At 43.7% G+C, this 27486-nt stretch overlaps 1 protein-coding gene across 3 annotated transcripts in view; it reads right to left on the reverse strand.

Moving 5' to 3' along the window:
* CASTOR2 (cytosolic arginine sensor for mTORC1 subunit 2) overlaps nt 1-27486 on the reverse strand; it is a 160093-nt gene that overhangs the window by 99682 nt on the left and 32925 nt on the right. Inside the window, exon 1 of one of the 3 annotated variants that reach the window (XM_065695023.1) lies at nt 25432-25828. The exons of the other annotated variants lie outside the window; for them this stretch is intronic. Coding sequence (XP_065551095.1) covers nt 25432-25544 — 113 coding nt within the window. The 5' untranslated portion in view covers nt 25545-25828. Of the gene's footprint in view, nt 1-25431; nt 25829-27486 lie in introns of those variants that run through there. 3 annotated transcript variants of the gene reach the window in all.

Here is a 27486-nt window from a genome sequence, read left to right on the forward strand (position 1 = left end):
TTGCTTGACATGTTGATTCCTTACCAAGCCACCACATCCCCTTCAGTCTCTCATGCAGGAAATTCCAGGCTTTGTCAAAACCTGGCTTGAGACAAGAAATAAAAGCTCTTCATGTTCAGATGTCACATAAATCTTCTGAGCGCTATCATTTATACAGCCATGAATATTTAGTTTAAACCTCTCTCACGTGAGAGCCACATGTTCATTAGTCCTATCTCAATGTCAATTAATCAAACCTCCCCTGGAATCCAAAGCCTCTGTATCAGCTGTCTTTAGAAACATATTCACACCCAGAGTTTACAGCAAGGTCTTTGGGGAAGCAGGGAAGGGGATGGGATGAAGCTTGAGACAAAGAACAACTCTGTCAAAGACATGGGATCATATACAGATGAATGATCTCTATGAACTTGGAGAGGTCAGAAACCGCTGAGATACTGCAACTCTGGAGCAACCCACTCCCTTCTTTTAGATTCCTGCATAAATACTGGGCCACCATTCACTGCAACACAGTTAAGAAAGCAGGTATTTTTTTTCCCCAAAAAAGACAAATAACATGATCACACAAGACCAAACGTAAAAAATAAATAGGTTGTCTTGCTTGCAGACAAACCTAAATTGAAAGCCTCAATACTGACCACAGAAAGCAGCACACATTGATTAGTTTTAAATAAAACTCACCTTTTAAAGCCAGTGTTCCTAGTTCTAAGAGCCCACCTTCCTGGAGTTTTTGGGTATCTGGGTATGTAAATGCTGAAAATGCCATGTCCAGCCCACACCTACCTCATGCAGGTGTTCTGCGGCTTAACCACTCATAATGAAATGCTGCTGGTCCTTTGACAGCTATTTCTGTTCAGAGTCTGTGGTAACACCACTCCTAAAATAGCTGGCCAGCTACAAGAGGTCTCTGAGAAGTGTTTGCTTCCCGGCTACTGTGCAGCACTGACCCTGCACACCCAGGCTAGAAGCGACCCAGCAGAAGCCAGAGGAGCAGAGTCACTTTCTGCACATCTTTTATGCTCATATTCCTTCAGCAATCACCAACAAAACGATCCTTTACTGCAGCAGCCTGGAGAAGCAGCTCCAGCAAGCCCACTCCATCACATTCTTTCCATTTGGCCTCTGGCAAACCTCTGCCTGTTTGAACAGATGCCATCAGCACTTGTCCACGTTGTGCTCTGCTGGGTTTTTAATACTTACTCCTCCTTCTTCTGCTTAAAAGAACAAACCAGCTTTTACAATCTGAATGTCTCCCTGATGGCAAAAGGTGGCTAAGCATCAAACCAGAACAGTTTCCCATCCAGACCCCTAACTGCAAGTCCACATTTAAGTGTTGTCTCCAAAACAACTGCCACTATACAGTTATATCTATGAAGTCAGTATCAGCTATTAGAACGGTGCTAAGAGGCAATGCTGAATGAAGCTGCTCTTCACTGGGAATGTGTGTACAGACTTGCTCCTAAGTACAACCCAAACTCAAAACCTTGTCTGAGAGTCACCTCAGAAGCTCTATACAGGCTCAGAACAGGCTTGATCACTAAGATCTGAGCCTATTCTTCAGCTGAAGACACAGACACTCATCAAGCTTTTAAAAAGTAATTTCCACATCTTTTCTTTCGTTTTCCAACTGTCAAGCATATATTACACTATTTGGGATTACATTTGGAATAAAATTCAGCATTGCTGATCTGGTTTACTCTCACTCATCCCACAATATGAGCATTTCTTAAAGCTCCAGTTTACAAAAATATGAAGCTCAGGGATATATATTTTAGGCACCTGAGCAGAAAAAGAAAGGTAAATGCAATGCATGTGTAACTAAAAAGCCTGAGACTGGAATGTAAGTAAGACTAGCTCTATTTCTATTACAAACAATAAGATTTTAAAATTACTTCCATTGTTTTGACAATGTAGGTATACTTGATCTGAGTGATAAATGTTTCAAACAATCTAATCCTGCATTTTTAGAACTCCAGAATCCAACAATGAAAACAGCCACAGGCATGAACAGGTTGTAAAACCTCCCTTGCTACAAAGCTTGTGGGCAGACAGCATTATTGATTTTACTACTCTTAATATATCATTTAATATATCACTTGTTGAAAAAGTCTTGAGGAATATCATCAGCACTTATAGGAAGTTAATAGCTCTGTAAAGCATTCAAGGAATTGTAATCCCTCTACCTCAAATGCTTACAACAGTTCACACAACCATGGACAAAATGTTATTTTTGATGATACTCTAGAGAATTTAGCTGCTTTTCAAATAAGTTTTCTGATTTTTATCACCCTTGAATCCCACAAACCCATCTTCAAAGGAATCACTTGACTTTTCCCCTGCCAAACTTTGAAGAAGTTCATTAGTGAATCTTGGAGTCAAACAAATCTCTCAATTACTCCACCAAAGCTGGGGTTAGGCCAGATGAGAGAGTTGGGGAACAGCCCCCCAATCCCTTCTTACAGCTTGCATTCCCAATTCATCACGTTATTTAATCACATACCTCACTAACATTTTAAACGGAGTGACTCATGCACTTGAAGCCTGACATGCCCTAAGGCAGTCTGATGAACCAGGGATACTTGCAACCATGAACACAGAACACACCACGCACACTGACCCTGGCGAACAAGCAACTCATCTAATACAGATGCTGTTTAAAAGCACACCATCATATTAATGCCATTGCTTTCAGAGAGACATCCCAAAACTGTCTGGAACTTACAGTGCATTATGGAGCACTGCACTTTCCAGCTTGTGCCTTCAGTCACCACTGGGCAGTCCATTAACAGAAATTTTAGATGAAAGTTTAACAACTACTACTTAGCTCAGAAGTTAAATACAATTCCTTTCAGTCTACATTACATGAGCTATCCCAAGAGTTCATGTCTCCTTGGTTGTACTGAAGGAACACTTGATCAGGAAGCAATAACATTCTACTACCAAACTGTCCAAGAACAGGTTGCCTTTAGACTGGCACCTTTGTAAAACACTCACACATGTTCCCACTGCAACAACTTGGTAATGCTCCCAAGCTGCCTGATGCAGTTACTGCCTCTCTTACCAAATTAACATAAGAAAGAATATGAAGAAAGAGGCAAGGAGAAAATACACAGCTTAATTACCTAGAACACTACAGTTAATCAGAGCAAGTCACAGGGCTGAAAGAGGACAAATACATACTGACTTTCTACACACAACGGATATCCACTGTGTACCCCTAATAGCTAAAAGTACTCAGCCATGGGCTGAATTTAACAGCATAATTACACCCACCGAGGACAAGCAACCAAACAGAACTGTGTCCACACAGAGCTATGGGGTGTGGAGCTCAACTCTAATGTTTTGGTGTCATTAACTACAAAAACTAAATTCAAATCTAGGGACTTGCAAAACACTTCCATGCACTTAAATTTTTCTCCTCGTCTCTTTTGTGAAAGATTAAGTCCCATGTTTTCCTACAGAGAGGATGCAAGAAGGAAGTAATTAGCCTTCATATCAAGCTTGAAAACAAAGCTCTAAATCATATGATGCACTAGTGTCAGCAAAAGGAAATCAACAGAACATGAACAAAAATTGCTTTATAGCTGGAAACCCAGCGAAAATCATGGGAAAGAACTATCAGCCTATGAAGGAGCCCAAGAGCCTCTGTTAGTTTTTAAGCAGGCTTTACTCAAAATATTGAAAGCATCAAGTGCACAACTTGGTCAATGTGGCCTACATTCAAGTGCATCTGAAGGCGCTAATCCAGTGCAGTGCTTGGAAAAGCAGAGCAAAGGCTTTTTTTCCTGGCCCTTTTTCTGATGCCCATTTTGCTGGGGACAAACCCTCCTTCTCTTCTGGGGTGAGAAGCACTCACAGTTGCTACCCTCCCCACAAAGGAAGGGGGAAGAAAACTGGAAGCTCAAATCTGCTTTGGAGTTCTCCTGAGACAAGCAAACCAGCCAACTTACCCCAAACATCCCATGCTTTACTCACAGGGGCTGCTGGTGCCCTCGGGCACAACAGCAGCAAACAGTCTCACTCCCAGAGCCTTCCCCTTCAGGGCAGGAGGGATCTACCAACTGATAGAGGAAGAGAGTGCGGGGAAGAAAGCATGAGACACCTATATGAGAAATGAGAAAGTATGTTCAAATAAACATTAGAACAAAATGAGGGGAACCTCTCTGAAGAGTAGGAGAGGAGCCTACTGCACACACAAAGGCTTCATGTCACAACCACAAGGTGACTGCAGGAGCAGTAGGACACACATTATCATCATCATTATTATCATTATTATCTGGGGGCACAGACCCATTTCAGACTCTCTGTGGCTATAGATTGCTTCCCCAGCACTGGGGTAGGACATGCGCGCTACCAGAAGATCCACCCAAGGACCAGGAGTCACCAGCACTGGTGGCAGCTCCAGCTCATTGCCTCTAGAGACAATCAGAGAAACTGTAAAGCTGGAGAGACAGCAGTAAATATATATGTGTATTTAAAGGTACATGCATGTAGCTCCCAACAAACTGAAAGTCATCTTCAAGTTTCTGCCTATGGGCTATCAGTGCTTTTTGGACCATTGCCCCTCAGGCTCACAGAAATGGCTTGCTGTACAAGTCAGGACAGTATTTCCATTCATCAGGGAGAGAGGAAGGGAGGAGGACGCTCTCCCAGCCTGAGGTGCACGGGAGGTAAATTCTACTACTCTGCCTCTTACCTTACTAAATCATTTTTTCAGCAAGGCCTACCCTCTTTAAAACAGTTAGTCAAATATATATAAGCACTGTGACAGACCTGCCCCTTCACAGGCAAGAGCACAAAGTGCCACCACACCAACAAGCATTTCCTAAAAGAGAAAACAAGAAAAGCACTACCAGGCTCTGTGTTTTCAGAGCCAAGTTTACAAAGAGACCATGCTTTGCCTAACACTTATCAAAACCTCAACTGACACAAAAATCAAGCTGTTTTTTCCCCTGCTGATCCCCCACTGAAAAGCCTGCTAACAGATTTCTGCCAACAGCTCTGTAGATTAATCCACCCCTGCCCCTGCAGCAGGAGAATAAAGCCTCACACAACCCAGCAGAGCAAGATGCTGCACTCGGCAGATACCAGAACTGCACATGCTACAGAACACAGCACAGCAAACATAAAGGTAAGGGGTTTGCACATCAGAGTATCCTTTCTGCTGTGCCCTTTTATCTTCCAAGATACTCCAGAAATTAACTCCTAGCCCATAATGTTTTTAATTCTGTTTCATTTTAAGATTGCAAATCATTTTAAAACCAAAGTGCCATACAAAAACAAGTGTTCCCATTCACCTTTGCAAAGGGGTTGGAAATTAATTTAAGGCCAATAAAAGCAGAGTTCACTGCAGGTATTAATTTCCAACTCTCTGAATTTATTGACAGCCACAGAACTCCTCGATTTCTAGCTGAGCCAGTAGCATAAGGAGAGAAAGAAGCGGCAGCACTTATCTTGGCATACAAAGCAATTGAGCAAGGTCCACGCTACAATGACCTTGCCATCTGGACACGTGGCAAACCCAGTGCAGAGGCATCTCCAGCATTATCCTCTATAATCATGTAAAACTGTATTCTGATGAGAGAGGCCAAGAATCCCATGCTCCAAGCATCTAGCTGGTAACAGCAATCAGTCAATTCCCCTTTACGGATGTCAGGTCACACATATCACACAGTGATGGCCCATGTTACTGCTTCACAAACATGAACAAATTATCACACTTTCTGCATAAAGGTGTTGATTTTCATTCCCCAATCCTACTGAGTGAGAGAAAAACAGCCGTTAAGAAGCTGATCCTGTGTCCCCAGTGAAAAACTGAAAGAACTGTATTGGGGGCTGCTATATGTGCAGGATTAGGCACGAATGGTTTGCAAAAGGTTTTGCAATGAAATGGTTAACTGAGCTAAGAATAGAAGCTGGAAATCTTGGTTCCCAGCTCTGTCCTTGCTCCACAAGTGGATGCTCAGCCTCTGCATCCAGTGCCTGCTCCCATACTGGGTACTCGGGCACACACCTGGACTTTGATGTAGCAGGAGGACACATTGCCCTTGCGAGGCTTCTTTCAGGAATCTTCCACCAGCTACGGTGCAAGAGCCCCGTGCTGGAAACTATGGAACAGCTGTAGCTTCAGCTCCTACTTCAGTCTACACGCCAGTGCTATCAGTCTCCATCTTTATGCCAGAAATCCGGCAGGAATTTGCCTTCTGCAGACTAAAGAGAAAGAAGAATGAAAATGATAAAGAGAAGACATTATTTTGTGAGAGAGAGAAGAGAGAGAAGATGAAAGGCTTTGTAATCATATAGCTTAACCTTCTGCAAAACATAGGCTGAAAAAACTGCTTTAGTAATTCATGTATCAAACCCAGGACTGCTGTTTAAGTCTTCTGTATGGCATCCACCCAGCCTGCTATCCCACCATCTTTATTTCAACAGTTTCTAGCCTGCATTCAAGCCTCTTCTGTGTACAGTCTCTGCCCCAAGAAGCTTGCTCAGCTGTATCAGATATCCCATCGCTTTAGAAGCAAAGGCTTTGGCCAGACAAGCACTAGCACATTTCTTCAAAACAACCAGTTTTGGGAAGGAACAAATGCCTCCAACACCTGAGATGTATAAGATAAATGACTCAAAAGGAGATCCCCCAACACCGCAACCCTCTCTCAGAAACCCTGACATAACAAGACTCTACAGGCTTGAGGGAGCAAGCACAACAGTTATGGTATGTTGGAACAAGTCACGTCGCTCATTCCTTGCCTTGTACGACAATTGACAGATTGTCAGCGCAGAACCTGCAGTCAATTTCAAAAGGCAGCAAGAGGCTGAAGACAAAATGTCAGCGAAGGGACAAAAGTTATCCTCAGAAAATGAGTCAACACAATCCCTCGATCTCCAAACACACCAGACTCCTGTTCAGACACAAGCACAATCCAAGAGAACAATCCCTGATATGAGCCCAGAGAAGAAGAGTCTGTGCATCTTTTCTACGAAGAAGCAGCTGTTTTCAGGAAGAATGTCATTATTTAAGGCTAAATCCAGACTAAGAAAAGCCAGTTGGTTATGGAAGAAAACAACCAGGAGACAGTACTGGGTTCTGAGAAAGCCAGCAATGAATCAGCTAACCAGACCAACAGATAATGTCAGTGAAGCCAGCCTCCCACAGTGACACTTGCCCATTCTGGACACAGCCCTGACATTCACTAGTTCATTGTCACGTAATAAGTGTATGACACTGATTTTCTGCACGGCATAAAGAAGAAAACGTGCTCCCAGCCTGTCAGCTGCAGGATGGGAAGGCTGCTCCACAGATGCAAACACTTCAGGAGGAGGCTCCATGTGGCCACACAAATGCATGGGTAAAAATACTAAAAATGGATTTACAGAGATTGTTGCTTCAAATCTGTCAGTGCGCAAGCCTGTACTGAAGTCTACTACTAGGTTAATAGCAATGTTAGAGGCTGCGAAGGCACACAGGCCAAGGTGAAGCAGTTTTGATGTATTTCCTGGGCAGCTGCAGCAGCAGGGCAGTCTCCCAGCAGGGAAGCAAGTTATCTTCACAGGAATCAGCTCACACATGTCAAAGTAATAATGTTGTGCTCAGATGAATAAATGAGAGAGGGGAGGGGAAATCTAGACTGAATTGCAGAGAAGCTTTCTCCATAACAGCTCAACAGTGCATCAAGGTTTCCAAGCCAGACACTGCTGACCTGTCCAAAGAAAAGCTGAAGTGTCATTTACTGGATTTCTGCAAAATAAGCTCAAGCTTCACCTGAGGCTGCAATAAGCAAAGCTACAAGTGCTGTGGAGTTTTAGTTGGTGCACAGGGCTTCATTCTAGAGCTGTGTAAGCAGTGGGCAGCATCTACTTAAAGAACTGAATTCAAGTGTGCTGGAAAAAGAAACACTCAAATCTGTCACTAGACAGGGACAAAGTCCATCCCTTCCCATTATGTTAACGTCAATACGGCCACTGCTTTCGATTGAATAAAGATTCCTCCTGCTACACAGGATTAGCTTGCTCCTTGTCTACTAAAACCCACTCAATATTGAGCCACGCTCCTGTTAACTTCTTCCTTGAATAGGAGTAATGCCCTGAATGAAATGAGCCTGTTATCACTGCCAGCTGCAATACAACCATACAAGGTACCTGGAAAAAAAAAAGAAAAAGAAAAAAAAAGGACAAAAACAAGGGTCCAGAATTATAAAGACAAAGATTTGGTGAAGTGCTCATATGGGTTTACTGCAATTAGCTGAGCACCGGGAAACTTTCCTGCTCTAAACAAAAGTTTAAAACAAAAAAGACCACTCCACCTCTCTCCACTAAACAAGAGGTCCACACTACTGTGTACCCAAGGGATGAGCCTCTTCACCCAAGCTTACACAATACATCTGTAGAGAAAATGTTCCCCTCTATTTTAAAAAAAAAGGTCAACACAACCCCCCCCCCCCCCAAAATTTAGATGCAGCTTTTCCTAGACCTCTGTTCAAGTCTAAAACCCTTTCTTCCCTGCATTCTCCCAGCATGGACTGCCTAGCAGGTCCAGAGATGTTCTGAGGCATCACAGCTTGCTCCAGAGCAGCGCTGACAGCTGTAAACAGAACGACACATCTATGAACGAGACAACTGAGGGTGCAGACCCATAAAAATCTTCTATCTGGCTAGGCTCCCAGGCAAAGGTAGTCCCTGTGCCAGTTACTCTCTTAACCAGCACTGTTGTGCCCAAGGAGCAAAACAATTTCTTCTTAAATCTCTCCATCAGGAGCCTGGTGAACAGCCGTTCTTTGAAACGATGGCGCAGAGCCACCATGGATTTCTTTCTTCAACAAACTTAGCACTGAACAGAATCTCACAGCCTCAAAGGCAGAAGGGAAAGAGGTAAAAGAGTAAGGCTTAGGCAACCATCACACAGAATATTAACATCTTCACGCTCACCACAATACACAATGGCTTCAAACCCTGGTGGAGCTTCTTAGCAACAGGATGGGAGCACTGTAAACATCAGTTATCCAGGAGAACAAAAGGATGGGAAGCCTTGGCAAAATAAAACTTTAAGTAGCAAAAATCATACAAATGAGTCTGGAATGGGATGTCAGGGAAAAAAACAGCAGCAATCCTGTCACCTGCTGAGTTTCCCAAGCTGGGAAATCAACAACAAAATGCCATGCTGCTTTCAGTCTGCTCATCTAACCCAGACAGGATGTTTTGTCCCCTAAGCTCAGGAACTTCACCATTTACACAATTCACCCAGACATAATCAAGAGCTAGCTTTAATATTCCATGAGTTAATCCAAGGATCATAAAGCATGCTACATCCAGCAAAGAGGGTTGTTTTCCCATAAACCTCAAGCATACTCATGACTGACTTGCATGAACAGGATTTTGAAGGAACATTCCCTCTCACATGCATTTTTCAGCCTGGGCTTTAACTCATTGACAACAATGCAGAGAAACTTGTTGACTTTGCCAGGCACAGAACTGGGTTATCAGGGCATCCCAAGCAGATTTGTAACAAAAGCACTGCCTTGACTATTGCTATTTCCACGATTGTATCTGTAGTCATGGTAAAGAAAGAAACACTTCTTGCAAGAAAAAACTCTGGTGAAGCATAACTACCAAGTCAGCTGTATCTCACTACAAACAGAAAGGTAAATCATTACACAGTGGTTAGGCTGTATCAAAGTACACATTGGCATTATTTTATCCAAGGTTTCAGGCTTTTTGATTTCATTCTATTCCATTAATTTTTTTTACCTGGCTTTTCAACTTAGTACAATTCAAAAATACAGTGAACTGGTACAGGCCTGGAGTTTGGGCTGAACGCAATTTGTTACCCTACAACAACTGAAGCCCATAAAAACGGGGCTTATTCCCAGAAGGAAACTACCTGAACAATGGTTTTCAAAGGAAGAAAGCAAACTCCTGGAGAAGTGGGAACCATTTCTATGGAGAAGACAAAGCCACACCTGTAACCTTCAGCTATTTCTTCATTCTGAAACTTGATCTTGGGGACAAAACATACTTACTCCACATTTTTCTCACTTACTCAGCATTTTTCTCACTTCTTGCTGCCAGAAATAGGTGATGTATTTGAAGCTTACACAACGCTAAGTCTCTGGACAAACCATGATTTCACAACCTGATCTTTTCTGTTTATTAGCAGAGGCTGGACCTGAATTTTTTCAATACTCTACACAAAGTCCTATATAATTTGAGCTAGAACACTGCCATAATTGACAAGAATAGGAACTGTCAAATGTTTTCTGATGCCGTTCAGAGATACCACAGTCAAGCAGCATCTTCTCAAAACATAACAGAAGATGACACTTCATGAGACAAGGGAGATGTGCCAGGTTAATAAATCTTGCAGCAGAAGGCTCCTTCCTATTTTAATTCCAGTCACCACCGATGGAGAGATACAATTGTCTTTCTCAAGACAGACACAGGAGAGATGAAACCAAAGCAACACCTCAGATAGCTGAAAAATACATGGAAATATTCAGGGTTTTATTTAAATCCTGGTGTACTTGTTCTGGTCTAATAAAAACAGCCCACCCCACTGTTCACACAATTCCTGAGATGAGTAGATAGCACCCTGCAGCTGCCTGCACTTCTCACAACAGCAAGGAGGCTTGTTCAAGTTAGGCACATTCATCTGTTTCCCCCTCCCCTTTTAACAGATTCATCAAAATATGGAACAGGCTGGAAATCACCCCCCCACACACACCCACCCCCCTACCCCCGCCATGACTTGTATATCTGTGCACTACTGACCATGAAAAGGTGTCTCCACAGCTTTGGGACTTTGCACTATTCCAGGATCTTTTATCTAAAGGTTAGCAAATAAACTTGTTTTGCAGTACTCCACGAGAATGGGTTTTATTTGGCATCTGACCATTGCTGCTGTCAGGGCATGAAGAAAGGGCTCTCATATATGTAGCTGCACAGACCAGTATAGACTACAAAAAAATAATCCATCTAAAACCAGAGTAAACACTTGGTCACATAGTCCACGCCAACTTCTGTGTTTTACTGGTTATAGCACCAGACAGATTTATCCAAGCTACTTAGCTTAAAGCTAGGTTTCCTGCTGTGTGGATTGGTCTGAGGTAGAAAGCTTTAGCTTTCCATCCACTGCCACAAAATCAGGCACCCAGAAAGTGCAAAATAAGATCCCTGGGTTCTCCAGCTAGTAAGGAAAAATTAAGCAGCAGCAGAAGTAAGAGCTGGAGCCAGAAGGGTTTAAAACGTTACCTCTTAAAGATTCAGATATATTATCTAGTAAAATTTATTTGTGTATCAGTGGCCACTTTCCTTGAGAAGAAATGCTCCAAGGCTCCTTCAGTGCCAGCAGCTCAGAGCTCACAAATAACCCTCTGACAGGAAGCCAGCATGCATTCAGCAAGGATATACAGGATCAGGACTCACCCCAGATTGCTTCTCCTCCTTGTTCTTCCACAGCTCCCTGCATGCCTGTGGGTAAACCACTCCATCTTCCCGTGCCTAAATTCCACATTTGTTTAAGAGGAATAATCACTTTTTGTGGCTACGGAGGGCCACTGCCAGGGTACATTTACTAGTGACTGACAGGAGCCAACATACTACAAGGAACCGCCCCTTCTGCCCCAAATACTTTATGAAAAACAAATGTTCCTTGAAAACCAGGTTTCAGATTCAGATGGTAACATCTCCAAGATGTTACCACAAATAACAGTGATTTAACAAAAACTTTTAAGAAGTAAAAAAAATCCCAACACAATTTGACAATGCCCTTTCCACCTGACATCTAAGAAAATCACACGCACAACTGCATATGATAATGATGACAAAATAAGAGAACAAAGAAAGTGGGCAATATTGTTCCTTCTAGCTTAAAATCAAATTATAGTGCACTCAGCTTGCCAGTTTAATAGGTGATGTGACGGGCCCTTAGTTCATCTTGTGACAATTTGAGAACAGAATGATTGGCAGTGTATGATGACAGTGATCACTAGCTGGTTCCTGGAGAGCTGATAAGTTATTAAGCTAAACAATGCATCACTATTATGAACAAGTCAGTGCACTAACTGTAATTTCCTTGAAAGCTGAGCAGCGCATGATTATACTTGTCCACTCAGGCTGCCTGCTGGCAGCTCCATATTCTGCTATTGTTCTCAGCTCCAGAGTCTTCCCAGGACCCAGCATACAGCCGCAGGAAAATGTATTCTTCATATTCAGCCTTCCTTGTGGCAGCTGTCGTCTGAAGGGTACTGGGAAGAGAGACATTGTCTGTCCTGAAGCACAGCTATTAGAGCCCCTAAAACCATGGAGCTCTGCTTGTCAGCAGCAGCTACCTCTCATTTCTAGCTGAGACAATCTGCATTTCAAGAGTGCTCTGACTTTGGAATGACACATCTATACCTATATATATATTATACACACATATGTGTTTATTTCTATGTATTAAAAAGCCCCATATACATACAAGTACATTCCTGGCTGCCTTCTTTATGACTGTCAGGAAGGCTGCTGTTATTACTGGAAGCTCAAATGGACATCATTCAACTCACATTTCTCTCTCAAGGTATAAGCAGAGATGGCCAAGCACACCTCCGCTAACAAACCAGGCAGCAGCTGGGTGACAAGGATTCCCAGTGGCTAACACAAGCATCTTGTCAACTAGTCTGACCAGGAGATAACATTTCTGAAACCCCTCAGTGTCTTCCCCTCCAACAGCAACAGATATTACTGTGTGTAAGCCCCACTGGCTTCCAATAAGCCCTGGGGTGCCAAGTCCTTAAGGTGTTGGGTTATTTTTAAATGGGACTTAGGCAATTCCAAGAATATTATCATATACCTCACCTTAGATTTGATATGAAGTGAACATTAAGTGGGAAGAAAACCTGACACTGAGAACATTAGACAAGTGCTGAAGAGGTAAGTCCTAATTAATTTTAAATTTATGTAAGACTCATTTAAGGAGCACCATGAAATCCTTTCATTGTCTTTTACTCTGCGATGATCCTGCAAGGAACATATCATCAGTAATAGATTTAAACAAGCCAAGGAAAAAGTACCACTCTATGCTGAATCCAGGAACTGTTCTATTCCTGTCACTGAGTTTCTTCAACCTCAAGAGAAAACCCGTTACTGTTTGAGTTAAAACACAAAATGAGCAAATGTAACATTCAACACATGATACTAGTAACATAATGTAGTGAATGGCTTTAACCTGACAGAAGGGAGACTAGGATGAGATCTTAGGCAGAATTTCTTCCCTGAGAGGGTGGTGAGGCATTGGCACAGGGTGCCCAGAGAAGCTGTGGCTGCCCCATCTCTGGCAGCATTCAAGGGCAGGTTGGATGGGGCTTGGAGCAACCTGCTCTAGTGGAAGGTGTCCCTGCCTGTGGCAGGGAGCTGGAAATGAATGAGCTTTAAGGTCCCTTCCAACACAAAACATTCTATGACTGTATGATAATACATACAGGATAAGCCTTCCCTATGGTTTTGCAAAAAGGTGAATACCACTGCTATTTGCAAACCTCATACCTTTACAAATGAGCTACTTCTACGCCCCTACAACAAAATCTCATCATCTGACCATTCTCTTGGGCAGTAAAGGTTAAGAAGTCAATCACATCTACTCCAACTTTGATGCTAACCATCCCGTAGCTGCACTACTGCAATTGCCTGCGAGCGTGTGCCATATACATACCCAAAATGATGTGGCTTCAAAGGTGGGGAAATTTTCTTTGGTTTTGTTTTTCCCACCCTCCCCAAATTTGGATTGCATTCAGCAAATTAACAGCAACTTCCATAGCACTGGGGGTGGAACTGTTGACTCAGGGCCAGGCACTTCATCAACTGCTCTGCTATGATCCTCCAACTACACCCTCAGTTATCCAGCCAACGCAGACTGCACCTCAGGATAGAGCATTAACTGTTCTAAGTACTGTAGCCACCTACAAATCCATAAGAAAAGTGCATGGTTATGTTCTGGTCAGTAGAAAACTCCAAAGGAGATAAACAACAGTAACATGCTATGGAAGGCTATCAAGCATGCTTTAACTGCCAAGGATTTATCAGTTTAAAGCCCCAGTGATATACTATAAACACAGAAGAAAATGAATTTAAAGCCTATGCTCATGTACATCTCAAAAGGACACAAATCTTTACAAGCAGCATTTTACACATACTATTTATTGTTTCTGACTTTTTTTCCTAGGTCATTATCACCTTCTCAATGAGATATCCATTCAAAATACACTGCTTTCCAACATCATTGAAAGCTAATAGATAATCATATTGTTTTGAGACTACTTCATATTTAAATCATTGCCTAAGATTACAATTCAACCACCAGCGGAATGAACAAAGCTATTCAAATGGGTACAGAACACACAAAGTCCTTTTACATCAGTCATTCCAGGCTGATTTCACACTCCTGTGCAAACTGAAAGTATTTCTGGCTTGTCACAGAACAAGAGCTATAAGGGGATAGCTCCGTGACCCAGCTCAAACCCTTCCCTTGGAGACTTCCATCCTTCCACAGACAAGGCTTTCCCTGCACACAAACACAGAGCGCTTGTCCTGGGGTGAAGCCTCAGCAGCCCCCAGTTACAGCACTGCAGTGGGTGATGTGATGAGGTGTAAAGTCTACAAAATGACTGTACAGACAGGAATTATGAGAACCACTCAGAAATGCAGGGCCTTGGAGGAACCTGATACCAGTATGAGGACTACAGAGAAAACACTCATACAGAATGGTTTCATCGCATGACCACTGTTACAGTAGAATTTCAGAAACTGTACAATACAACTTTTACCGCAGGGCATCTACCACAACACTGTACATTAAGTATCATTTGGACTTCAGGCCACTCAATATTTTCCCCTACATACATCAAGGACACAAATAAAACTCCTGTTCTTGGCTGGAAGTAGCTTCATTAGTCTTGTACATCCATTTACCAGCGTTACAAATAGTCATTCAGCTGTCTGCAATGGTACAGAAGTGAGTACATGCCTTTTCCCAAGGCAAAGTTTGCTCTTACCCAGCTATGGAATTTTCTGGCTTCAAGTTTAATTTAGAGCAGCCTTGATGCTCCTCTAACTTCTGCTAGTTCTTCACAGTTTACAACTAATAAGCAGTTCTACACGAAATGCTCACAAGAAGAAACAAAGGACCACTAAATTACTGCATTAGACAGTTTTTCCTCCATACCAACAGTTCTCTCCAAGACTAAAAGGTTGTACAATCTTACTCTTAAGTTAAAAAAAACACTAAGTCCTGTCTAAATGAGACATTAGATCACACATTATAATGGTATGCGGAAAGTAACACCCAATGGAGCAAAGCATTACAATGTCAACAAGGTCAACAACATGTTAACACATTAAAGTACAAGATCCAAACGGACAAAATCCTGAGCAACCTGCTCTCCTTGGCTCTGCCTTGGGCTTGAGGATGGCCAGATGATCTTCGGAGATCCTTCAATCTCAACTATTCTGTCAAGATTTGCTATTTTCTAAGTTGTGAAGATAACTTGATACCAGGCTAAGCCTGAAAACACCAAAAGGTTAAGGCTCCATCAGGGCATTAACTGTCAAAGCACTGAATGAAGCTCCCATGGTGTAATGATATATCCATGCTCATCTTCTTTACGTCGATAGCTCCCCTCCAGAAGACCATAGAGCCTGTTTTGGTCAAGCTGTATTCTTAGAAACCTCCTCTGTGCTTAGCCAAAACTATACTAGGTCTAGCAACGTGATTTCTGGCAGTCACCAGAGTACTGTTATACCTGTAAGCCAGAAATACTGGACAGAAAGCAATCATTTAAAGAAAAAATAATCATCTATGTCAAAAAGCAATGCTCTGTTCTTTAGGAATCCAGTTGGTTTGTATATTTGTAACCACCACTACCTTGCCTGCAATGCTGGTAACTCAAGCCTATTTCATCTTCTAGAGTAACGTATTGGTATCATTTGCAAAGAAATTGCTATGGACTTGCTACACTGCCGAGTTTTGACTGAAAAAAGTCCTCTTAGCAAAACAAGTCACCTATCTCAGTTTGTGTCCCTTGGTAAAAGGGAAATACTGCAAAATACACAGTACCACCACTCAGTGCAGAAATCCATACACTAAGTAGTCCAAAACCTGCAGTAAGCTCAGGAGAGAACAAGGCCACAGCACAGATGCAAACAAGCCACGCACGTTAAAACTCTGCTTGGCTTATGAAATGCCTAAATGGGTAATAACATGCAGCTCAACGCACATCATCTCAGTATACCATAAACCATCCTAAATTTATCCCCACAGCCGTATGAGACAGGTTAATTCTAACACTTCTTTTCTGCAACCAAGCAAATCGAACATGAAAACAATTAAAAGCACCATTTTGACATTAGCTAGTAGGATTTAAAGATATCTGACATCATTTTGACAGTGATGGTATCTTAGGTGTAAATAAGCTAATTTAAACAACACTTATCTAAGTATGTTCCCTACATAAACTCCAAAGCAAATTAAACAAGTCAATTGAGGAGAAATTGGTGACAAAGCAATTGGAATCAGTCCATTGATGCAACAAGCCAGATTTTGACAGCAACAGCATCTTCCCCAAGAAGGGAGAATATTTCAAGTGACTCGGTTTAGCTCAGAATGATTCATCCCAGGTTGAGAAACAAATTAGGAACTGAAAAAGCAAGTAAACTTGTTGTGTTTCTTCCAGTCTGCAAACAAGCAGTAGGTGTGGGAGGCTGAGATCTACTCGCTCCGATGCCCTGACAAGCACAGTCTGAAGTCACCATCAGCTTCATTTGCTTAGTACAGGTCACATTGCACTGCTTAGTTAGAAACACAAAACAGGCTGAGATTATTTTTTTCCCCTAAATACTTGGCACATTTAAAATTGTTTATTAGTTTAAAACCAGCAACTGAAAATGTTTGTTTTCCATGTTACAACCTAACTCAAATTTCCACCCGAAAGCAGCTTGAAAAAGATGCCAATTGAAAGATTAATCGTGTAACGTCATCCATCATTTTCAAAAAAAGACTACGTAAATCTATGTAAATGTATACAGTTGCTTAGATGCATACAGAGTATATCCTTCTCGCTATTAAAAACAACCTTTATTCCTTTTTGCCATGACTACATTTATTTGCAAGTTAGTGCCTTAGAGGTTATCGAAAGAGTCAATCTTTCTTTAGGAAAAGAAATAAAAGCTACAAATGTTAAACAAGATTAACATGGGCCATTTCAATCAAGGTCTCTCGACTTGTCAGCTTCAACCAACTCACCCTGTAAAACAGGATACATGTGTAGCATAATAAAAGGTTGAATCCTGATCTTTTAACCACAGAACTAGGATAAATATTCAGGTATCACTAAACCCAGTGCATATCATTACCCAGATCCTCTGACATGTAACATTTCTAAGAAGCCCTAACAGAAAGACAGGGAGAGTCACACCTACGTTTTAACTGTTCTATCCGTGTCAAAACTTGTAAATTATCCCCTCCCAGCTTTAAAAATACCCCCAGTATCAATTTTAGTTCACCTATTTGAATACATAAGACTTAAAGGTTGTGTTTTACTCTCAACTTGAGTGGTGCAGCTTACAACACTTTATAACATCTCTAGTATCCTCTATAACAAGAACACTAAAGCTTTGCTATTCAAGAAAATTAACTTTTCCATTACAGTAACATCTTTATGAAACACACAATCACACTTACAAGAGAGTTGGCTTCCTACTTTATAAGCTGTGTGTAGTGAAACAATTTGGATGGGAGAGAGCCTATCAACAGTACCAGCCTACATCTTGCTACAACTACTGGCCAGTAAGTAGCACAAGTATCTTAAAAACATCTACTCCATTGTGTTAACAAAACTTACACGGACTGCAAAGGGCTGAAAAAATCCCTTTGCCTACTGAGACATCCCCCAAAAGGGTGCCTCAGAAACCCCAAAAGATTAACAAATGGCTTGCTGCCACCAAGCAAACTTGCCACTACTCTTTCCAATGTGCCAGCCTTGTGCAGAACAGCAACTCTGGTACCTCAGCATTACTGCTGTGAGCCTTCTAGAGCAGGCTGAAGTTCACAAATAGGCTTTTTATTTTCATTCTAGTAAAGCACATTTAACAGGAGCAAAGTAAGAAAGTTGGTTCTGGTTGGTGAGGAAGTTCAGGCATTCACAGCTCTTCTTTGGATGTGAAAATCAAACTTTATCAACCAGCATAAACTGGTTTTATATATATCAGACCACAGATGTCCATTTCCATGGTCAGCACAGTGAAACTTTGTGCAGTACCTCTGAAAAGAACAAGGGTTTGTATACTCACAAAAGAGGCTTCAGCACCCTTTATTTCTTTTGTGCCATGATAAAACAGTTTTGTGTGTTGTCTCCTCTCTTTAGCAAATATATCCTCTAAGTTAGCTACACAAAACCAAGCTGAGCTCAAGGATCTTTTCACTTTGAAATGATAACTGCAACTTACAGGCTGTGCTCTATGGATTCTGAACTGCAATGAATGGAGTTATTTCCTCACATTCCTGTTCTATAATTCTTCTTTTACCAGCCTTCGGCTATCAGCAGATCAGAGCTGGAGTTTACTCTGGAGTTGGCAGTAAACAAAAGAACAAATCTGCACTGTTTCCTCTGAAAAAAGAAATTGTAGCCCTTGTCCAAATATTAAAACATTGAAACATGCGAGACGATTAAGGAGCTGTATATTAGATAAATGAGGCAGTGTGCTCAACAGATCAAAAAAAAAAAAGAGAGAAGAATTAAATTGAAAGATTTACATTTTTACAGAGCACAAACAAGGCATTGTCAAATAGTTCCAGCCTCAACTGGAGCCTAGTTTAAGTTATAACTCAGTGGAAGAAGTAGCCTGTGGATTCAAACTATTGTGTTAATGAACAACTCGCCTGTTACTTCTTGATGACGAACGTGCAACAGTTACACTTGGCCTTAACAGACCTACAATACATCTGCTCTGCTGCGGAAGCACAAGAGCACGCAGCTTGTAGGAGGAGCCATCTAGGAACTAATAAAAGCTACATTTTTAATTTAAATACTGACTTTCATCTGAAAGCAGTAAACAGGTACTGAGCTGAAGGCATCTTCCATGAGCTACATGGCAAAAAAGAAATATTTTCTCCTATTTTTATTTCTCAGCTCAGCATCAGTGGCCACCAGGATTGTTTCCTTCACATCACTGATGTTGCACTGTATCAAATGATGCCTTACATCGATGCAACACCTCTGGATGGAAACAGTTTAGAATGGGAAATACAGAAAAACAACCAGCCCACAACAAACTACAGACAGGTATTTATTTATTTAAAAGGCAAATGGCCAAGTTCAGGCAAGAAGAAGAAAAAAAAAAAATCTTACAGAAAAAAATGAACAAACATCCAACATTTCTCCAGCACACAGCGCTCCCCAGCACTGCACTGTGGGTTTGATCCAGTACTTCTGTTCCACCTTTTGAATCTCATTTAGTTTCTAAGCACTCCTGTCAGCTTCTGACTTGGCATCAGCTTTAGCCTGATGGGACCACATGGTAGGTTGAGGATGGCATGACAGGACTGTCAGGCAAAGAAAGACAAAAGAAGGCAGGGACCCCACTGGTCAGCCTGTGTGCCAGAAGCAGAAAAGAAAGGGAAATAATAACAACACTTGTAGATAAACAATAACAGACCAACAGGAAGGAAACCTGCTCTTTCCAAAGTTTCATGTATTAAACCACTGCAGGAAGTGGTCACAGTGCAGGAGCAGCTGAAACACCTAGCAGCCCTGAACACAAAGTGGTGACATTCACAATTAAACAGCTTATGTCCTTTGTTAGCCCAAATGACTTCTAGTCTCTCTCCTCCCCATTTATCTGATTCTCATAGCTTTTAGTCATCCTGAATATTCACCAGCAAGTTCAGCACCATACATGCAGATGCTGATGCAAATACGAAGGCAAAGTGCTCTGGGGAAGGGCAGGCAAGCAGCTTGAGTCATGAGGCTTCCACCACTCCAGTCTCCTGGTGGGTCTGGACATCAGCACTCAGTCCTTCTGCCACACACATACATATATATATATATATGTGTGTGTGTATAAAAATATACCAAATCATGCTAAGAAACAAGTCCCCAAACCTGTGGTATCCCCACACACGTACACCCCCAAGAAAAAAAAACAAACAAAAAAAACCACCCCAAAACCCCCCAATCAAAACTCAAGATATTTGGGAGTCTTTGCCACACTGAAAGGAAAAACAAGCAACCTGGTTTAGATTAATAAACCCTGTCTTACAACTTGCAAAAGCCACTACTCAGTGGTCTTCCTAAGATGTGCAGGATGCAGAAGCCACGGGGAAAATGAAAGGTTTTACCAACAGAAGTAGCTTGCCTTTGCCAGATAACCATCCAATGTTCCATTTTATTCCCTATAAATGACATTTCTTTGCCTGAGTTCATACCAACGAAATGGATTACTGATCCCTTGAATGTCCTCAAATGATGCATGGATACATTTTAAGCACTTGCTTGTCCTACTAGGCCCTGAAATCCAAACTAGACCTTTTATTACAGTATCTCAAATTTCAGGATACCTAGTAAACAAGTGATCAGGGGATGAGAAACACATTAATAGCAGCAACACACTGCTCAGAAGTAGAGGTGTCAATTACTACTAACAAAATGGATGGCTTACAAGAAACACCACCACAAATTGAGCAAATATAACAAACCCGGTTTCATTTTCAGTTTAAACACCAGAGAAAATCCAGTATATTCTGTATAGTTTATCACTGGTTACTTCTTGCTGCATTTTTATTAGAATTAATATTTTTAAGCACCTCTCCACTCTAAGAATACCTCCTGCCTCCAAGGATTCCATGGCAAAGACTGCATTCAAGCAGCACTGACCATGGAGCAGAGCCCAGCCTGGCTCTTCCACCCTGGCTGGCTCCTCTGGGAAGCATCCCACTCACCCAGCCGGTCTTTTGCACTTGGTGCCAACTCTGCTGACCAGCAGTTCTGCTTCAAGTCACCAACACGCACAAACTGCACCACCAGAAGACCACCTGAGCAGCTTGGGAATGAAACCAGACTGACAAATGCTTTTGAAATGCCTACCTCAAACAATTCTGTGACCAAGGGCTCATCCCAATGCAGAACATGTTCCTTCCCTCCAGCATGCTGAAATCATGACCACCTCAAGCAAAAGAGTACCAGAAAACTCTGAGATTTTAAAATTTGCGATGATAGACCATGACCTACACATATTTTAGCTGCCAAGACCTGTGAACAAACTGACCTCTCAACTTCATCCTGGTTTTAACTTGACAGCATGAGAATTTAAATAATACCATTCTCCCTCAACTACTTTATTTCACTGTTTACAACCAAATCTTTATATTAAGTACCAGAACAGAGAGGAAAGGCTACTTGTGAACTCACTGACTCCATATGTTCAAGGGTCTATCAAAACACTACACAGAAATCAGGCTAATTACATTATACTGGTACAGTGCTTGGAAGAGCCCTGGCCCCATGTTATTCTCCAGGACTTAAACTCTCCATATATTTTTATATACACTCAAAAGACAAGGTCAGCCTCACCTTCCTCCTCCCTACTGCATGAACTGGTGGTACAGCGTAAGCAATACCCAAGACTGTCCTTCCCTCCATTCAGATTTCATTCCTATGCGTAAAAGGAGATGTCATTAAAAAACCCAAGACAAGAATGTAGCAGCACATTCACATGTCTATCAAGTCCTCAAGCAGGTCACTTGTGGCATGTCACCCAATAGCCTGAGATGGCTTAACTGACCAGGGAAGAAGAGACATCAGCTCTGGTGGGAGGGAAGCTGCTCTTTTTGTAGCAAGCATGAAACTGAAGGTGAGCATTCACAGATGAGTACAGTTCTTTGCCCCAGAGAACCAACATTTACAGAGGCATGTACAAAAGAAAGAGGATGCAATGGTAAAACCAGGTACAGCTGTTGTATTTACATACATCAACATGCAGTGCACCTTCTGAACAGGTGATGATCCTTGGCACCAAGGGACTCCCAAGCCAAAACAGAGACACAACACAATCAGCAGAACACCAGGATGACAATGACAGCAACAGCAGAAAGATCAGACACATGCAGATCTCCAACATGCAACTGAAAACCACCCGGATCTGACCCTCCACTCGGTGCCTGGCAGAGCTCAGGTAAAACCCATAGCTCTGCACTTACACAAGCAGAGCATCAAGAGCACATTGCTCAGTGTCTAACTGCTAGTATTTATTTATGGACTACCTGTCGCAATGCAACTTTTCATAAAATACCTCATGCCTAACTGAAAGTTATGATTAATAGTTTTCTTTCAGCTCAGGTCAGCCCACCGTTTTATTCACTACTGGCCTCACCTCTTCACCTCAGTAACTGCTTTCTTGCTTCTGGCCATCAGAATAGTTCCAAAATTACTGTTCTTTGTTCAAAAGAACCCCACTGCTATTGGAACAGAAGCTAAATTAGAAGACTCAGATCACAAACAAGGGCAGGCTGAAAGTGGCAAGAGGCAGATTTGTTACTTTTCCTTCCCAAGAGGATTAAGAAAAACATTTAAGACGTAAAAAAAATTGTTCCAGCTCTTCTCCCTGGTGCATGAGAACATGAAGGAGGTTCCACTGCTCCCTTCAGATCGCTCCGTGGAAAAGCCTATGTAAAAACTGTAGTTTCTTGCATGACTAACACAAGGATGTTGATGATGTCATTGCCACCTCTTTGGATGACATCTGTCCCACAGATCACTATTTCTTGCTGGCAGCCTTGCAGCACAGGTAAAAACTCTGTGTAAGGTCTCATTGGGAGAAATGTAAGAGGTGTAAGTAACTGGCATCTTCGCTATCTCATCAGAAGAGCTTAGCAGGGGTGTAGGTCACCTTCCCCTTTCACCCCTCCGCTGGCCGTTTCCAGACTGCATAGCTGGGAGTGGAGATTTGCCTTGCACCCATACAAGAAGTTGTTGTCTCCTGGGCACATCCACTTCTTAAAGGAAGAGGAAGAAGAAACAGCAGGATCATAAATTTAGGGAGTTCCATCTCCCAGAGACCGCCACCTTCCTCATACACATGGCGTTCATCAGAGCAGGTCTGTGGGGCAGGGACCTTGTTTGCCTCAGGGCATGTAAAAAGCGCACAGGAGAAAGCAACGGCTCAGCATTGCCGCTTGTCTCAAGAATGACACAAACAAGCTTCCCATTCCCTCCCCTGCACCTCTACTGCCTGCAAAAACATCAAAACAAAGGAGAAATAAATGGAAGCTTCCCATGCCAACAAGCCAGTGAGATTCCCTGAAAGCCGAGGGAAGATTACTGATGTTCACTGTGCAAGAAAAGGGACAGACATCTCAGGAACCAGAACAATGTCAGGTGCTGCATCCAAATGCAGGGCAAGGTATCACACCCCAAAGGGCTTATCTTACTGTCTTCACCCTTTCACAGCTCTCCAGTGCTGAAGATGTGAAATGTAGTGGGAAACAAAAAGGCAACAGGACCATCCCTGAGCTTAAAATACATCAGTAAATAAAAGAAAACAAACCACCAACATCCAGTCTTATGCATTAAGTCTTGTGCATTAGGAGTGACAGATTTAAAGATTTCACTGTTGACGTTAACAGTGACATTTTAAGCACGGGAAAGGGTGCAACAACCCCTCCAAAAAAACCAGCAACCTCTTGCAATTATAACGAAACAACAAATTTAAAATAGAAATTTAAGACTGAGAAGCCTTTAATGCCCCGGTGGGTATTCCAGGCAAGCAGTAAACAAGGTGCTGATATACTTTACACTGCAACCCAGGGCGAGCCAAGTGGGATGAGCCCCAAATCAGAGTGAGATTTCAATGCATGAAGTTTAACTGAAGATAAGGGACTGTAATCAAATTACACCACAAATAGGTCCATTCATCCGTGAGCATTATCGCAGAGACGGGATTGAATTACAGCTTGGAATAAGACAACTTAAGCAATAAAAAGCAAATTTATTATCTATTTATTGTTTCCTCACCTTCACCCAAGACCACTATCTGCGAGGAGTCTGGGGAGAAAGCTGAAATACTAATTATAAGGCTGGAAAACCATGAGGAGTTTGAGTTGGGTTATTTACATTCCCATTCCTCTTTCTCAGCAGAGCAAAGTCAACAAGCTGAGTGAAGACACAGGAATATGCAATTGCAATTCAAGTTGTTTTGCAGCGAAAGGCCTAAGCAGCTTACAGACACTCAGTAACCCTCAGCCAGAGGGTTTTTTTTTCCTCTCCCTAAAAACAATATAAATTCTCACACTGCCTTCCACTGTTCCCCCCCCCTTTTTTTCCCCCGAAAGCTATCACATATTACTCAATACCAGGATTTTTAAAGAGAGCCAAGCTCAGGGCAGGCATTGCCCCTCATCCTCCTCCAATCTGGCAGCACTGAAAAAGCGCCGTTTAAAACAAACACGCGTGGGGACGATTCGCTCTCTCGGTGAGTGCTGTAAGGAACAACAACCGGGAGAAAAACAGAGCGAGAGGAAAAAACCACCGCGGCTCCCCCCCTCCCGGGGCTGCCGGTGTCTTTGTTGTCGCGGCGCCCCGCGCCCGCCGCCCCCCCGGACCCCTCCAGTCCCCCCCAACCTGTTCTCAACGGAGCCTCGCCGGGGGGACCCCAACGCCAGCGCTCACCCCCGGCACCATCTCCCGCTCTTGGGATAATGGGGGTGTAGGGAAGAGCCAGGTGTCCCCTCTCACCCCAAACCCTGCCCTCTGGACAGGAGAGTGCCCCCCAGCACCCCGACTGCTTGCAAGGAGGGCGTCCTCGCCCCCCAGCACCCTGGCCCTTGTCAGGGATTGTGCTCCTCCCGCTCCAGCACCCTGCCCCTTTGCAGGAATGAGCATATCCTACCCTCTCGCGATGGGGGTGCCCCCCACCCCAACACCCTGCCCCCTTGCAAGAATGGTGCCCGTCACCCCAGACCTCTGTCCCCTTCCAAGGAGGGGTGTCCTCCATTCCAGGACCCTGCTTTATTTCAGGAAAGAGGTCGCCCCCCACCCCATCATCCCACCCACTTGCAAGAAGGAGGCTGCCCTGCCCCCTTGCAAGGAAGGTACCCCCCCAGCCCAGCCCCTTCACAGGGACAAGAGGATGCCCTCCCAGCACCCAGCCCCCTGGTAAAAGGGAGGATACACCCCCCAACACCCCGTCTCCCTGCGAGGAGGGTGCCCCCCTGTCCCCCTCAAAAGGAGGGTACCCCCCAACCCCTGCCTCCCTCACAAGGACAGTTCCCCCTAACATCCCCTTCAAGGGGGTGCCCCCTAACCCCCATCCTTCTGACAATGAGGGTGTCCCCCAACCCCTATCCCACTCACAAGGAAGGTACTCCCCAACATCCTGTTCCCTCACAAGGAACGTGCCCCCAGCCCAAGCACCTACCTCGTCTTAGAGGACAGAAAAGCAAGTTTGATTAATCCATAGGTAAACAACTGGATGCTCTCCTTAGCTATGCTGGCCACTCTGAGCCTGTGCTCTAGGATGTGCAGTTCCATCTTTTCCTCTTTCTCATTTGTAGTTCATCTATCCCCGGGGTTTATTTTGTGTTTTTGAATGGGGAGGGGGAGGGGGGCTGTTATTGTCGGTGCCTTTTTTTCCCCCTCTGGTTCCTTCTCCCCTTCCCGGCTCCGGGGCGGGCAGCGGCGGGTGTGAGTGAGCAGGGGGTGCCCAAGTTGGAGCGGGGTAGTGGTGGGGAGGCCGGCGGGGTGCGGAGCGGAGCCGGGCAGTAGGCAGCGGAGCGCCGAGCAGCTGGTGCTCGCTGGAACAAACAACTTGCCACTCAAGGCCGGCCCAGCGCGCCTGCGCGCCGCCCCGCCGCATGCCGGGCCTTGCAGTCCGCAACGCCGCGTCGGACGGGGCCGCGCCGCGGGGACCGGCGGCTGCACGGGACGGGCCGCGCTGTCCTGCACTGGGCAGGGGACCCGGGCAACCTCACCCCTCACCGCCCCTGCCGCCAGTGCCGAGTTGGACCGGTCACTTAAGGAGATTTGTTAATAACACTCATAAGCGACAAGCAGGGTTGGATCAGTTTTCACTGCACCCACCGTTCGACTCGAGCAGGGGAAAGATCTACAATCTCAGCACCCAAAAACCAGCAGAAAGGAGAACTTGAGAAGTTTTCACTACCGCTATGGAAATGCTCCAATTGTACCCTGTTGGTTCGCGCCCGCAGAAGGCAGGAGTCCTGCCCTGCTCCCCTGTGCAGCAAAAATAAAGTGGAAAAAAACACTCACTCTGCATGGAAGTGTTGCCGAGGTAAACCGGCAGTTGTCAAGAACACAGAAACAGCCTCGTGTGCATGACAGTTGGTAATGCTGGAAGGGCGAGTGGCTTGTTGGTCCTCACTCCACTCCTCAGCACAAGGAGGCTGCAGGGAGGCAGGAATGGACAGACCTCACACCAGCACCGCAGAAACAGGGCTGATGGGACAGCAGGAGTTCCTTGGTATTGGCATCCAGTCACTCACCCTACCATGTTTGGGAGCACTAGCTCCTCGGCACAGAGCCCCACTGACAGCACACAGGCTGAAATCAGAACTAAATTCAGTCTTGGGGTATTCTTAAAACAGGATTTAGCTCATAAACCTGATTTTAGCTTCTGTGTGTAGCTCCCTTTGACTTCAGATCACACTGATTCTGCCAGGAACACACCACACACCACCTTCACCAGTAGATCTCAAACAGGCTGTACAAAAGACCATCAGCACTAACCCTTCTGTTCTACACAAGGGGACACTGAGGCAGAGGATGTGTCCAAGGGCACCAGATCAGAGCTCAGTCAAGCCCCACTCCAGGCCATTCCTCCTCACTGTACAGAAGGAAGAGCTTCTGCAGTGCTTTTTGTAGCAGAAATCCCTTGAATCTAGCTCTGGAGAAAAGCTTGTGAAACCAGGATTTCCAAACCCTTTTTACTACACAAGTTCCCACTGGATTCCTCCATGGACATGTCTGTCTGTGGCCATACTTCTGAAAGGCTGTTCTAATTTGTAATATCCCCAAAAGAAAAACTTGAAATTAGAGCCATTTATATCAGTAGTCAAAAATCAGTCAGAGGAAAGGCAACAAAGATAACATTTGTGAAAGCCTTTAAAACCCAGGGAGTTGCTTTCCTTCACTGCCTCACACACAAGTTCAGATGGCTGTAGGTGTTGCATTTTAGGAAGCTGAAGAGGATTTGTAATCTGCTTCCACTGCCAGTTCAAGGTCTTCGTCTTCAAAGCTCTCAATGCATCTGTGCCCAGCTACAAAATGTGCCTGCACCTGCATCTACAAATCACAGAGATATCCGTGTTCCTCTAGGACAATGCAGACCACAGAGCTCAAAAGGAAGCAGCCAGGGACAAAATATGCACCGTCTAGGTTGCTGTGAACTTCCAGAGGAAATCAGACAAATGTAGCCTGAATCATGCCTAGGAAATGCTGCAAAACTTTCATCTTT

The sequence above is a fragment of the Lathamus discolor genome, chromosome 14 (assembly GCF_037157495.1).
Source record: "Lathamus discolor isolate bLatDis1 chromosome 14, bLatDis1.hap1, whole genome shotgun sequence".
NCBI lineage: Eukaryota > Metazoa > Chordata > Aves > Psittaciformes > Psittacidae > Lathamus > Lathamus discolor.